Raw genomic sequence first — 15,557 nt, 5'->3', positions numbered from 1 at the left:
GATGAAGCAGACAAAAGTGCTCAGACAAATTTATTTTATTATTCTTACTCTTAAGAATATTCCTATTCTTAAAAAATAAAATTAGCCAAAGTTGGCACAGCTTCCACTACACAGCAAAAGAAATTTTTTTAAATAAATTTTGGGGCAGGGAAAATAATCCCAAGATACTACTACATGCCATTCTCTTAAAAACAAAGTAAATAGTTCTTTTTTCCCTGAATATGAATTGAACTCAAACCTAAAAATATATTAGACCAATAAAGTTACTTTACTGAATTAATGTGCAGCAAAAAAGCAATCAAAGAAAATATGTAAACAATTTATGTCTGTGAGTAAGGAGCTTTTTTCATGATAATTCATCATCTTTTTTTCTCCAATTCAACTTTCTAAGATTTTTTCCATCAACTTCTCTAAGGCCTAAATTCCACATAGAGACACACATGAGAGTCTTGAGATCGAGAAGTGCAACACTTGCAGTTCCTTGTCAGTTGGCATCTTGTTCTGCAGCAGGAGAAACTGATGAAGGGATCCCCAGATGTATCACACGATTTAGCTTTTGCCATCGTCATCTTCTCCCCAATTAATTGCACTTGTTCCTTCAACTGAAATAATTGCATTCTTAGACAGAAGTTTGGATATCTGATTGTGTTTTGGTTGGACGGTGGAAATTCTGTTACCATGGTCATTCTTTAATCTAAAAATATAAGCAAATGGAAAAAACCCTATGGTGAAAAATGAAGTACTGAATGTAAAACAATTACAGCATTTTTCAACATGATGCAGTTAGCTGTGGAAAAAAATAATTCCTTTTGTTCTGAAGTTCTCTGGAACAAGATCACAGGTACTAAAACAGCAATTCCCAAATGACAATCAGAGAGGTTATTTAGTCTCAATTCTACAAACATTGGTCATCACACATCCAAACAGAACCCCACTCACTTCAAATTAAATTTATGAAAAATGGGTGCAAGATGAAAGACCTAGTTCTGGATCAGAAGAGACCAGAGAGATCGGTAAGAGCCCTAAAGCTCCAAAAGGCCCAGAGCCTCTGACAGACCTAGCACATCATTCCTACACAAACATGGAGAAACCAGAAATTTTCATGCTCAAATTCCATGTTTTGACATTAAATGACTCAGCTTTAAGTCTCAGTACCAGAACTAGGTTAATGTGACTAAACTGCACTCCTTCAGGCCTAAAATTAGAACTCAAATTCTAATCCAAAAATAACAGCAATATTTTTTTAAAGGGACAGATAGAGGGACATTCATAGTTTTGGCTTCTAGCAGAACGCAAAATATTTATGTTTAGCCCCACAGTTTTTGATTCCTCTAACAAAGAATCAGAAAATATTTATAGCATCAGTGAGAATGAAAGGTACAGTTTTCTTTAATGTTAACAGAAAAAGATCTGGGACCCTAACTAGACACAGCAAAAACGGCCCATACTTTTTATTTGCAAGCTATTTCCAGTGTATTTATACAGGCAGATTTCAAAAAGACTGATGTGTGTTAAAATAGTGAAGGGTTATTTTTTAACTCAAGAGAGGTGGGAAAAAAATTCTAAATAGAGTAATTCTTACTCCTAATAAACTGAACAGGACCATGGCAAGTTTTCCTCACATCTTACTGAAGCACTGCCTCTTTTTTAGAGGAAAAAATTCACTTTTCAGACTAGAGAGTGTAAAACAGATCTTAACCATAATATTGTTCCTTTGCAGTATAGAAAGTCTCTTAGAAAAACGCCAAACCTCTGTAACAACTCCTGCAGCAATAGTGGAACCGCTGTAGCGTAACATAAACCTCCCCAGCTCTTTGAAATCTTTGTACAACTCTAGAGCAACAGGTCTTTGAGTCTGTAGTTCTATTAGAGCATTCTGTCCTTTAGTCAAGAACCTGCAGGTAAATAAGGAGAAAATTCTATTAGTAATATATATCCACAAATAAATGAAGAAAAGAACACTAAATGGGAAAAAATCAAGTTAAAAGGCCAAAGGTGTAAGTATCAAGCTTGATTTCAAGTATAATCCAAGCCATGAGACTGAAGTGCATATATAAGGTATCTGAGTTTTCTTCAAAAACTTCTAGAGAAGGGCACTCACCACAACATTTAGCAAATTGTTTTGAAGCTAACTATCTCATTAACACCTGTTTTTTCATGCCAAGTAGAAATCAAGTCTTGTTTCAAATGCCACAACTAAAGAGTCAATTCATTGCTCTGTAGAAGTCTGCAACAGTTTCAGACATGCAATTTCTGGAAAAGGATTATTTTGATAACATTGTACGTATCCAATAGCATTTCTAGCCAAATACAGCTTTAAATAACTAGAGGGATGTTACTGTAGTTGTATGGGAAGACTCTCTAAATTTTTTTTACGTTGACCCACTGCCTAGTCAAGTGTATTTTAGAACAGTAAACCAGCTCCATGAGATCCCGTGCTCTAACAGGAAAAGAAGAAATACTACAACCAAAAAAAAAGGAAAAAAATCCTTTAATTGCAGGGCTGTTGATCTAGGATTCACTCCCAATTCTGCAATCGACCTTAAGGAAGTCATTTGACTTCTCAGGTGCTCTGCATTTATCAAGTGGGCAGGAGGTTTTTTACTTTGTAAAACACACTGAAATCCAAACATGAAACCAACTAAAACAACAAAAGAATATTCTTATAAACATATTATCAATTCATGGTAGAAACTGCTTGATATTAAAAGTCAACCCATTTCTTGAGTAATCATTAACTGTTCAAACCACTTACTTAGGTTTTTTCTTTGTCACTTCACCAGTGCTTTTGTGCAGGACACTCAAGAGTCTTGTAATAGTAGCAGGTTCGCTTACTGTTTGATAGTGTAAAAGCACCTAGAAATATTTTTTTCAGTTATTAAACATTCTACAATAATTAGCAATCCTAGGTGTTAATACTTGAAAACACCAGCTTGTTTTAAGACTTTTTTTTTTTTTAAATGCTTATAAAACTTCTCTCGCAGGAGTGTCTGCCTCACATTCAGTTAACTGTTTCTAGCTCCGAAACTTTGTGATCTCTACAGATACGACATAAAGGCCATGTTTTATGTCATCATAAACACATTTTTCATTCATAAGTGTTTTGCTTTTGCCACCTCAATGCAGCATGAACCGATATTTAATTTACTGTAAAAGGGATCTTACAACTAAGTGCATCATTATACTTCTACAGGGTGTGAGCCTCTAAAGGACAGCCTAGCTGTGGCAAAACTCACGTTCTCTGAAATGGCCAGTAACAATATGCATAAGCAGACACAGTAGCCCCTTACATCTGCTTCAAATTACAGAAGAATCTGTTTCCTCTAGAGAGACAGAACCACTTCTGGATTTTAAATGTCTCTTGTATTCAGGGGATCAAACATGGAGAGGAAAAGCCCTGAGCAACCTGTAATGAACACAGGAGCTTTCACAGAGACTTACAGGAAATCCTTTAGTGATTGGAATCTCAATATTGAAGATGAGAACACGAGCTCTGAATCGAGTGCAAACTTTAATGGGTTCCTTGGGATCACAAAATACACAGCCCACACTACAAGAGAGAAAAAAAATCCCCATATATATGTCTTGACATACAAATGTTAATCACTGCACTGGAAAAAGGTAATTATTTAAAACAAGCAAAGGAAAGACAACACCACTTTAATATAATCAGGGCAGTGGGGGGGGGTTTGCATGGATATATCCAGGAACACTGTATTAAAGCCTGTAACAAAATTAATTCCTAGAGAATGTCTACCTTATTTTGTGTGTATGCATGAAGAGGTCTGTCTAGTTCAGTGAACAACTACATCCATTTCTAATCAGTTTCTAAAAATGTCACTGTTTCCTGTGCGTAGGTACTTTTAAGAATCAGACTTTCATTCAGAGATTCAGTGTTTCAGATCAATAGCACAAAGTAGTGTAGGGTGCCCAAAATTTCAGTGCTGCTGCTTATAACTCAACTGTTTTCTGGACAAAGTAACATCGTGATCAGGACTCAAAACTTGAGCTTTCAGCAGCATTCATTTCCAAAAAATTCTGCAGAGTCACAAGAAAGCTGCTGCTCACTGTAAGTTGACAAGTAGACTAGACAAAGCTTTTTCAGAGGGGTTAGTTTTAGCCATCTAAAATGAAAATAAAATTAATCCCACACAGGAAAACATGACTGAAGAGAACAAACATCATGACTAAACATAGATGTCATCAAATTTCATCAATGTCAAGAGGACTTAAAAATTCATAACTTTTCTTGACAAATCTAACAGATCTCCAAATGACATCAAGGTAGCAAATTGACTCAAGCCTTCATTCAACAAGTAGAGCAAGACTTCTTCCCCTCCCATTTACCACAAAAAATCACACTCCATTCGGAAATGGCAATACAGAAAAACCTGTACTTCTCCCTTAAAAGCAGAACATAAATTTGAAAAACTATCAATGCAAGGAAGTTTTCAAAGATTAGCTTGAAAGTTTGCTGTCTGAAGTCCAACTGGAATGTAAAAAAGCTGAAGAAATGATGGGTCTGATTTTCTGGACTAAACAACGACTGACACTTAACCTAAAAGCTTGAGGCTAATGCTTAACATGAGACCTATGGACTGGAATAGACACAAAGAGATTTGTTGTGTCTCACTATCAGACCACCCTCTCCAAAAGTAGGGTCAGCAAAACATTTAGGGAAACAAATCTTACAAGCAGCTAACTGTGTTGAATAAAGAGTTTCCATCAATTCCATTTGTCCAGATTTACTTATTGGTACAAAATGGGAGTTGTTTGGATGTGTTTTGTTAGAAAGATTTATTATTTGTTAAGTTCTTCAAAAATCTTTTGTTCTATTTAGCAACAAGGGTTTACTTAATTTAGCAATTAAAATGTCCAAGGACTAGTCTAAAGGAAAAAGGTTCTGAGGGTTCTCAGTGTCAGCACTAGGCAAAGTATGAAAACTAACAGTATTCTTCTGAGGTTGCCGTTGCACATGCAGCAGATGTTTCCAACGTTTGTGCATGCAAGCCAGGTGATATGCATCATTTTGGTTTTAAATATCCTGGTAGCCACATCATTCTTCAAGTAAACCGCCAATAGTCAAGCGTAATAGTTATATGGCTTTTCATTAAAAACAAACCGTTACTTAGACTGAAACCCAGTTCTGCTCACTTGATTTTGATGATATCCATGCCGGTCAAAGTGAGACTAACGTGATCTCCTGCTGCAGCCCAATCAACTGGTTCATCATGCAGTGTGATTCCTGGAAATGAGTAAGAACAGAACCTCAAAGTGAAGTACCTAGCTTCTGACCTACAAACAAACAGCTCTGTTTGGGCCCTTTGTGCTTCATCAACCATTACTCATCAGTTTTCAGTATGAATGGGTTGAGAGTAAAAGCTTTTTAACTGAGAAGACTGAGGAAGCTTCTTCCCCCCCCTCGGTGAGGATTCACTATTCTCTCTCACCCCACCCTGCACCATAACATGGCCTTATTTAAGCCAGAGGAGGGGATCTGGCACTTGTTATCAGCACAGATGACGCAATCCTGAAAATGCCGTAGTACTAATATCTCCATATCTGCCCCACCTATCCTTTGAGGCACATGCACACCCTAGACCGCATCTTTCGTATACTTTAATGGTACTATGTCAACTTTCATTTACCTTACGTGGGTTTGCTGACTCTTTCATAAAAAAGCATAACTGAAGCCTTTCATTCACGACACCATGTCTATTAGAAAGCATCTTTAAAAGTAATTTTTATTCTGATTTTGGTGTATTTTAATTTCTTTAAAAGACAATCTGGCTGGTAGATGAGACTAATCTGCTCTGATTTAACATTCCGAGGTTTCTCGTAGACACCAAGAGAGAAAGGAAAAAACTGTTTTTTAGAAATACTGCATATATTTATAGGATCTAGTTCTATTTTGCTACAGATTGTATCCATTGATTTGCAAATCTGTTCCCAAAACCACTTGCCAAAAATATGCCAGAAAGCATCATTCAACTATAAGCATGTTAAGTACCATTTTTTAGGCACTGTTGATAATTATTTCACATATATGTCATTCTCACAGAATAACTGAAATTCAGCCTCTTGCAATTAAAAACTTGATTCCTAATGTGCACACTACCTTTAGTAAACACTGTGTGATAAATTATTTCTTCTTTACATTAAAGGTAAATAATACGTGCTTAATGAACTAATATCCCCAATCTTCACTTGCATTTCAGTGATATGAGAGGCAGTACAAAAAAAACCCCATAATTGTACCACTAGTGATACTCAGACAAAATACACCTTCTTCCACGCTACTTCCTCCACTCACAAAACAGAGGAGTGACTACAGTGGTGTGATACCCATATTCACCCATATTACTGTAACATTCCTGTGCATGTGAACAATATGCATAGAACAGTATAAGCTGGCACACTGAAAGGCTTCCCAAACTAGCATTGAACAAGGTGGTTTGGGAAGAGAATGGGACAGTCAAACCAGCACATTGCTGAATTCAGGCTAAATACTTAGATACAGAAACCTTTTCATTTAGATTGAGGACTCAATCTTTTATTCATTGGTTAATGTAGGAAAATCATAATTTTATCTTTCTGTTTGCATATGAAACAAACAACTCTGCAGAACAAAGACAGCAAGCTTCATCAGGAAATTGATAAGCATTTAATGCCTAGCTACTCCTCTTTTCAGAAATTAAATGCATTGAAATTTAAATCCAATTTTCTTCTCTTTTCTAGTTGCTCAGGGCAATTATATCCCGAAAGTTTGATATTATGAAAGGATCAGTGACAAATCCTAGGAACACCAAACAGGAGAGACTACTTAATTCTCCAGTTTTTTCATATCCACTTCATAAGATTAATTTCTAAAGGTTGTTCAACATCTTCACACTTCCTAACAGCAGTAACACTTCACAGTAAAGCTGAATACTAATGATTCCTGTACTGCATATTTTTATAGACATTGCTGGAACTCAGATATTTTTACAGAGTCTTCATAAAGCAATGTCAAAAGTTACAAGGTTATTGCATTTGGATTATCTGGTATGGTAAAAAAAAGCATGCAAGATTTCACATACTCTTCATAGACATATTTATACAGACACAGTCACATCTAAAGAAATTCGTTTTATGCTTTCACAATTTATGTTTGACAGTTAGTATCAGTTTGACAGTCTGTTACCATTTCAGTAACTGCTTCTAGCCCAGCATTGACCTGAAAGTAAACATGCTTCTGAAGACTGTACCTTTTGCAGTGCAAGTTTCATTGGGAGGCATTGCCAGAAGTCGTTCTCCAACTTGAATATAGCCTGCTTCTATTTTACCAGTCACACAAAATCCTGACCCTTGGTCTGTAATAAACACAGCAACAATTTCAAAAAAACTTCATAATTTGGTCAATTTCCCACCACAAGTTAGTCTTTCAGCAGTGCAGTGAAGATTTTTTTCCCCTCCCAGTAGAGTGTTCAGTACTTGCCAGTCAGCCAGCTGAGCATCATAATGAAAATTAAACATTAAATTCAAAACCTCTAGATCTTATATTTTTCAGAACTAAGGAAGAAATAACCTTCTTTAAACAAATGTAGGTACATGAAGAAATATTTTTTAGTTTTTTTCAGTATTAGATTAAGCCCTTTAATTTCTAGCAATATTATTTAATTCAGCACTTTCTCACTATAATTAGATAAAAAGCATACAACAGACCTCTCATAATTATCATGCACAGGAGTGCAAATTCCTATGCCATTTACTTTTTAATTGAGTCAGAATCCTACATGCTCTGTCTGCATATTCCTTTTACTCCTGGAAAAGTCAAAGATTGATCCAGTCCTATTTAATATGAGAAACTATTATTAATAGGGATGAGTTAAGTACTTCTGAATAAAAGATCTGCAAAGTTTTTCTTCTTGAATGTCCTAACACTGTTCATCATTTGAATGATATGTCAATTATTTTCCACAGATATCCTACACATGCAGATTTATGCACATATACCTTAAGAAATGCCACATCTTCTTAGCATGTGTTTGCAGGTGTGTTTAAAAAGGAATCCTCTCAACTGATTCTACAATGACATTTTCAGTATCCATACAAACATCAAATACATCTTTTGCTGAACATCACAATTCAGTGATAAGCATGCATCTTAGTATTTTGTGTCTCGCAAAGCTGGATTTAAAGTTGAATTCAAAAGAGTAAGTTGACCTCAAATATTGAGGTCACTTATTACCAACTTGCTCTTTTGTGTTCATCTCCAATATTGATGAATGCTTCCATCTACCTAACTAGAAAAATGTTACCAGTATGCCTGCATGCTAATTTTACTCTATTTGTTCCAGCAAATGAGATGAACACAGTCAATTAACAGATGACATCAGATTCCAAGCAAACAGAAAACTGGAGAAGCAGATACTTGCTAGAAAAGGAATACCCAAGTCACGGTACAAATGCCACGTCAATATGGTACACAAAAGAACCTGAAGCTGCTTTTGCAAGCACTTCCAGGCAATGAGAAATATGAACCGGTTCCAGGCTCTCAACCACTCCCAAGCACAATCAAGAATGATTTATCTTTTGCTCACATCATCATCAGCTCTGGCATGGCAAACCAATGTAGTCTTTGAAGCTTCACCCCCTCCCATGCTGATTGCTTCCTGCAAAGTATCAAGTTCTTTCAGATCCCCATGAAATATAAAGAGAGGGGTTTTCCAAACTACCTAAGAGTACACTCAGCACTCGCACTTTTTACACACTTCTGTGGACAGCTCCTCCTGAGCATGCACAGGTACCGGAATAAAGCTGAGAACAACTATTGCTTCATGTACTTGTATCTGCAGCTACTTCCTCTGGTGCCATCCAAGTTAATTAAGTTTTGAGATCATAAGGTAAGAAAAAATAGCCTTAAAACCACCTAAAATGCTGCATTTAGTAATAAACCTCAAATATGTAAATTTAGTCCCTTTCAAAGCCACTATTTTTTTGCATACTTAAGCAAGGCAGATCTAGTCAATATAGCCCATTTTGTGAAACTTACGCTCAACACAAAAACTATTACTGCAACAGAAAAGCTATGATAATAATTTGAAAGATCTCAGTCAATAATCCTAACACGCTTTCCCATAAGTCACAAAATTAAAAAAGAAAAAATAAATACAGTGATGACACAGATGACAAAAACTAGTGGTAACACACTAGGGTAAATTCCCATGCAAGTTTTCAATATTTAACATTATGGCTTCAGTACCTTCAATCAGCTAACCAAGGGTATGTATAATACCCAGTGTTTTCGCAAAGGTACACATGAAAATTGCACAGTATTCCCAATTACAATCAGAATTTTCATCTGTTTTTTTTGTACTTCCCCTATAAACACCCTATATATAAACCAAAATTTCTTAATATATGAACTTCAGTAATGATATTTGATTACAAATATTTACAACATTTCAAATCATGCTGTCATTTAGTTTGCAACATTCCTCAAGGGACATACAGAATGTTTTATATGGGATGTGTCTACAAATCTTACTTCTTGTAAATTACCTTTAAATGTAAATGACTAAATGAAAAAAAAAATATCAAATTTACCATGAAAACCTTAAGGGCTCAAGGCAGTCTGTTTTTTACAGAATATCAAAATAAGTACTGATGATAGTTACTTGCTGTCCCTGTCTCTATTAATGCTAGGGAACAGCTAACTGCCTTTCATTAAACCTTGGCTGCTTATAACAATCTCACCACTACCGCCATTTTCTTCTACCTCACTTACCCCAATTTTTATACCAAAATTAAGGAATGTACCACTGTTCGCAGCTATGACAATGAAAATAAAAGGTACAAGACAAACTTGTTTAAAATCTAGGACTGGAAGGTAAAAGAGCCCAAAGCCACACTCATAAAAAGTTTGAGAACACTGATTTAGGTCAGCAGAATCAATTTGGGAAAAAAGAAGGTCCCACGTTCCGTCTCACAGAACCATAAACTCATTATACAGACAATTAACTGGTCATGCAGATTATCTTCCTCAATTTCTTTTACAGTGTGTTTCACCTTCGGCAGTGCTATTTAAAATTTGATAAGGAATAGAAAGCTTACTATTCAGGTCCAATACTACTGACACACATAAAGTTCCTAGTTTAAGCCTTATTTTGACAGCATTTTGCAACACTTGTGTTAAACATTGGTGAAATTATTGTGAAAATATTATAGAAACAACCAACCTTTAAAAACATCAGCAACACATAACCTAAATGGTTTATCCACTGATCTCTGTGGTGGCTTGAAAGAATCTGCAAATAAATTGATAAGATTTTTAGAATTTCTGTATTCAACAACTATCTCAACAACTTTTCAGTTGGAGATAAATCAACTATGGTGCATTCCAATGGCTTTGTCCCACATTTTCCCCAAAATAAAAGCTTTGACATACACAGAACTAAGATATTTTAGTTTTTAAATGAGGAAAATTGCACTCACCAATTTGCTCTAACAAACACTTTCCTTTATACCACTGTGTGAGGTCACTTGACTGACCCCTCGTGACTAGATTTTCACCACCAAGGCCACTTGTTGGGATATAAGCCACATCTGATTCCTAATCAAGAAAACAAACCGAGGTTAAGCATACATTAATAACAGGATCTTGTAGGAGAAGCAAGAGGTGCATTTTTTCAATATTACACATCTAAACTTTAAAAGAACAGTTGCCACATCCATATGTCCCCTGGAGAAGGCAGGTTGCTCAGTGGATTTCATTTCTGTTTCCCTCGTGCCTGATCACAATGCTCCAAAGAGTTGGAGATATTTAAACATAATGATAGCAACACTAACAACTAGAAACTGAGTTCAGGTAACAAACTCCAATTTCCTATCTGACAGGCAAAACTTTGGTTTGAATTGCTGCATTCTCCATAGGTATTGCAGGAAGGCCACAGTCCACACTGACAATCGCTCTAGTATAAAACTCTCTACTGTCATTCATATAATCCTGAACGTTAACACAGACAATTCTTGCTCTCTTCTGCTTCGTAGACAACAATCCCAAGAAAATACAAATGAGGTGAGTGCCCAAAAGATTCAACAAACAAAGATGATGACACAGAGTATTAAATAACTGACTAACCTTATCCAGGGCTCAATGTATGCTCTATCAGCAAGAAAAGGAATCTGCTATACTATGTGCAGACAGTAGTAGCAGGTAAGTGACACAAAATAACCTGACTGGAGGAAAAACTCACCCAAATGCTTGAACAAAGCAATAAAGGCCTCGCAAATTTACATTACCTTAAAGCCAGCTTGCTTAAGAAATTGGCCGAGCTTACTCGTAATCTCCTGAAATCTTTCCTGTTGCCAATTGACCTAAAATAAAGAACAGATTATGATACAATAATAAAATAGATTTTTAACCATGACTTGAACATACAGGTGCATGTCATCAATTCTGTAGTAGAAACAGGTGTGCATTTATAAATATGAGATTTCCAGGTGCATTCATACTTGAATATATAAGAGCATACACATTAACAATTACTGATAGCAAACAACGCATCACCTTAACTTTAGTTTGAACAGCAACTTTTTTTTTTTAAAGTTTACACAAAATTCAGATTCAGCAAGATATATTCAACACAGTAGTAACCTAAAATATAAATAGTAGTATTTAACACACCTTACAGGTTTAAGTAAAACTATTGGGGTCTTGACCTGAATAACCACCAAGATGCTCTCGCAGATACCACTGGGTTAACTGCTTACTTGAGATTTCCACAAGTGCAAAAGGACCCCTGCTCATTTTAGCAACAAAACTATCATTCTGTGTATTTTGAAAATACACCCATAAATAAAAAGAATAGTACTGTGAGGTCTAAACACAAGAGACAGAGCTGGAAAGCAAAGAAACAATACTTTAGCATTAGTTTCACAATACTGATCCTTAAACTTAGTATCCACAAATCTAGACAGAAGGCCTTCACTTAGATGAGGAAATTAAGCATGTACCTGGTCCATTTTATTGACTGCAACAGCTAGCTGTGTCACTCCAAGAGAGCGCACTAATAATCCATGTTCTCGAGTTTGTCCACCTGTCTCAAACCCTGCTTCAAACTCTCCTCTGCTAGCATCCACAACCAAAATTGCCACATCCGCCTAGATTAAAAGGAAAAAAAACAAAAACCAATCAAAAGTGGTTAAGAGGTGGAAATAATCTGGGTGAATACACACATATATCAGTAACATTTCAGGCAAAATATATTTTACAGAGGAGGAATCCTGACGTGCTCCAAATGTAATTGAAACTGCTCAGTCCTATTTGTATCACGTCCACTTTGATGAGATACTATGGCATTATGTCATCTCATGTCATAAACCAGCACCTCCTGGTTAAACACAAGCCAACTCTTGGTTTTGGGAACCTGTCTCTTTCAATCCACCTACCACGGATGTGCTGCACAGATCTCAACTAAACAAAAGCAGCCTATGCTCAGAAGCTTTACCAAGGGTATAAGCACAATACTCAGTTCGCCCTGCCTCAGTCTGGACACCTTTATAGTGAGAAGCTGCAAAAATTACAGATAAATCACCTCACTATATAACTGGGACAACCAGTTATATAGTTTTAGACTGTATGCTGGATGTGAATGCTTCACAGTACACTCAACACACTGGAGCATGCCAAAAACACAAGGTGGAAAAGACAAAGTAGTCTATCTTATCACCTAGACAAACTCTCTGCCACAGCATTAAAAGCAAATAGTCTATAGCACTGCACAAAAGTCAGCATGTAAACTCTGGGAAAAAAACACAGATCTTGCTGTTAGCCTTAAATGCTGTTAATATTTCTTCTACTTTTCCTGCTTTGGTAAGTAACTGTCTGTTAGACCATCATTGTGTACCAAATGATGGCAACAAACACGAATAATAAAGGTACTGCTGTCAAGAGGCAGGTATAAAACAATTCCACAGGACTGAAGAGATGGATATAACGGAAAGAGAGAAGAAAAAGTGGTACTTTCTCCCTTTCCTTACATGTTTATGCTTCAGGATGCCAGGAAAAGGAACAGAGCCCTGACTCTGAACTCCCCTCGCCTTGTCCTAGGCATGTAATCCCACAGCTCGTTCAGAGACCACACAAGTATGAGAATGGGAAAAGGATGACTGATGAATTTCCCTACAGCTTTCAGCCTCAGAAGTGCATTGTAGTGAACTTCACCCTCAAAAAAAAAGACATCCTGCATTTTCTAAATTATATATAATAAAAAAGGTACCTCGGGATTTACATAAATGTGTATCAAAGGCCAGATCCTGGCCCTGATAAGGCTGATTTGAATTCTGCATAACAGCAGCTGGGGATTCACCTTCTAACAGCATTCTCCACAATAAAAAGGCATTAAAGCCATTTCCAGCCATTGCTTCAGCACTGAGCCTACTCTAACAGGCAACGGAAAGTTGCAAAGTTTCAGTAATTCCTTAATAGGTTTCAGAATAGACCAGCCCCTCCCCATCCTGATAGTTGAGGGAACAGAGAGATAGAAGCTTTATTTGGTCAGATCCATCTTCTGCTGAACTGATACAACTGCTGGTAGATCTGCAAGTCTTCTCTTAATACTTCTGCCTGTATTACTTTTACCCCAAAAGACAAACCAGTTTAAATTACAATTGTAAAGAAATTAGCATGTCTCAGTTGACATTTTCCACTGCTCTGAAACTAAAGATCCACTTCTAATTTTAAAACTCATAAAATTGCTACAACATATAGATGACTGTGTAACAAATACACCATAATTTGCAAACTTCTGACTATTCTGCAGCCTAACCACTGGGTCATAAGGTATGAATTCTTACCCAGGCTCTGCTTAAAGCAGAACTTGGGGCACACCAGGCTCCCTACACTGTAGTTCTTTATCTGTAAAATCATACTAATAGTACTCATCCAAGTATTCAAACAAGATCTTATGATAAAACTCATATTTCAGACTGTTATGACACATGCAGAGCAAAAATCTATACACAGTAGCTTAGTTTTGGAAAAAAAAGAATATTTGATTAAGGCTCTACTTTGGAGAATCAATTTTACTATTTAAAAAGGGTGCCTTCAAGTGGAAAAAAGTCTCACACATTTTATGTCATGTAACCATGTTATTTTTCCCCCAACTCTGATTTATTATTTCCACAAATTAAATAACTAACCTATATGAGAAGGGTAAGTGCCATATCGAATGCAATGGCTAGTGGCCAATACTTTTGACTTCACCTACTGTTCCTAAAGCAAGTGGCATGTAGTCTCTGCAAATGTCCTCCTGACAAGACAGACGCATCCTGTATAAACTTGTTTTCTCATCCCATATAGAACATGCTATTAAACAGAAGAATGTGTTCTGTTTGGTCTCTTCAAATCTTTTTTCTTTAAGCTCAAAATTACTTGAAATCTTTACCTACAAGATCCCTTTCACAGAACTTCATTGAGTAGACATATACCACATGTAAATAGCTTTCAAAGCTCAACTGTGATTTTATCAAACTGCAACTTAGTATTCAAATTACTCCCAAATGTTAACATACAAAAAAAAGGAACTACCTTTAGTGTTTAAAAAACACATTCTTTTTTAAGTTTAGAAAACTCATTAAAACCTCAAAGCATCATCAATTATTCTATTTCATCTTAGATTTTAAAAGAAGAAAACCAATTTAAGAAAAAGTCACAAATAATACTGATATTGGAAAAAGCATTTTAGACCATTTCTACCTGTGCAGCTCCTGTGATCATATTTGGAATGAAGTCTTTGTGGCCTGGAGCATCCATCAGTGTAATTACTTTAGTCTTTGTCTCGAATTTGGTCATACCCACATCCATTGTAACTCCCCTTAAACAAAGCATACATGTAACGCACCATTAAAACTGCTTTGAAAGCTTCACAGAGATATAAACCAAGCTATTAAAACACATTAAATTATACACTTCATAGCTTTCATGGATTTAGCCTGCACACAAAAACCTGTTTCTTGGAAGAGCAGACTTCTAGATCTGCCTTTCAGTAACTCCAGTCATGAGGAAAAGCATCCAGAATTCACAGTACTAACCCCATGCGCCCATAGACTGTGTACCAACAAGCACAGCAAGAACATGAAAATTGTACTGCATATTTAAATCATTACTAATTCTACTTTTAAAACTTGGCTCTTCAGAAAAAGGTATCAGAGTAAGAGAAACACAGCCAAGTTTAAAAAAAAACAGGTGGTGTGGAACTATAGGAATACAGTTACACGTTTGCAGAGATCCACATGCAGAACTACTAATTACCGAGAAGGGATCACAACACACTTTGACTCAGCTCCACATCTCACTAACCATGATATGTTCTGCGTGGCACATAGGACAGGATTCATCTGATCAAATGCAACCACCTATCATACACATCTGTATCTGGGTTAGTCACCTGCATCTCCCTTTAAAGATGATCGAGACAGATAGGCACTTTCAAGGGACAAAAATTCTTACAATAGCAGACACTTTTAGTATGCTACTTCAAATGACCAAAACACTCCAACAACAAAATAAGCCC

General features: G+C 36.3%; 1 protein-coding gene across 3 annotated transcripts in view; it reads right to left on the bottom strand.

The window, feature by feature from the left end:
• Positions 1-17: 17 nt before the first annotated feature.
• Positions 18-15,557, bottom strand: part of HBS1L (HBS1 like translational GTPase) — a 60,278-nt gene continuing 44,738 nt past the window's right edge. For all 3 annotated transcript variants that reach the window (XM_027746580.2, XM_027746583.2, XM_027746581.2), the window contains 11 exons: positions 14,741-14,858; positions 11,998-12,144; positions 11,284-11,358; positions 10,477-10,594; positions 10,221-10,289; positions 7,248-7,352; positions 5,155-5,245; positions 3,442-3,550; positions 2,756-2,856; positions 1,751-1,895; positions 18-694 (listed from right to left, as the gene is read on the bottom strand). In XM_027746580.2, coding sequence (XP_027602381.1) covers positions 683-694; positions 1,751-1,895; positions 2,756-2,856; positions 3,442-3,550; positions 5,155-5,245; positions 7,248-7,352; positions 10,221-10,289; positions 10,477-10,594; positions 11,284-11,358; positions 11,998-12,144; positions 14,741-14,858 — 1,090 coding nt within the window. In that variant the 3' untranslated portion in view covers positions 18-682. The remainder of the gene's footprint in view (positions 695-1,750; positions 1,896-2,755; positions 2,857-3,441; positions 3,551-5,154; positions 5,246-7,247; positions 7,353-10,220; positions 10,290-10,476; positions 10,595-11,283; positions 11,359-11,997; positions 12,145-14,740; positions 14,859-15,557) is intronic.

The sequence above is a fragment of the Pipra filicauda genome, unplaced genomic scaffold (genome assembly GCF_003945595.2).
Source record: "Pipra filicauda isolate LSUMZ 115617 unplaced genomic scaffold, ASM394559v2 scaffold23_size5868930_pilon, whole genome shotgun sequence".
Taxonomy (NCBI): domain Eukaryota; kingdom Metazoa; phylum Chordata; class Aves; order Passeriformes; family Pipridae; genus Pipra; species Pipra filicauda.
This window is presented reverse-complemented; position numbering and strand designations above follow the sequence as displayed.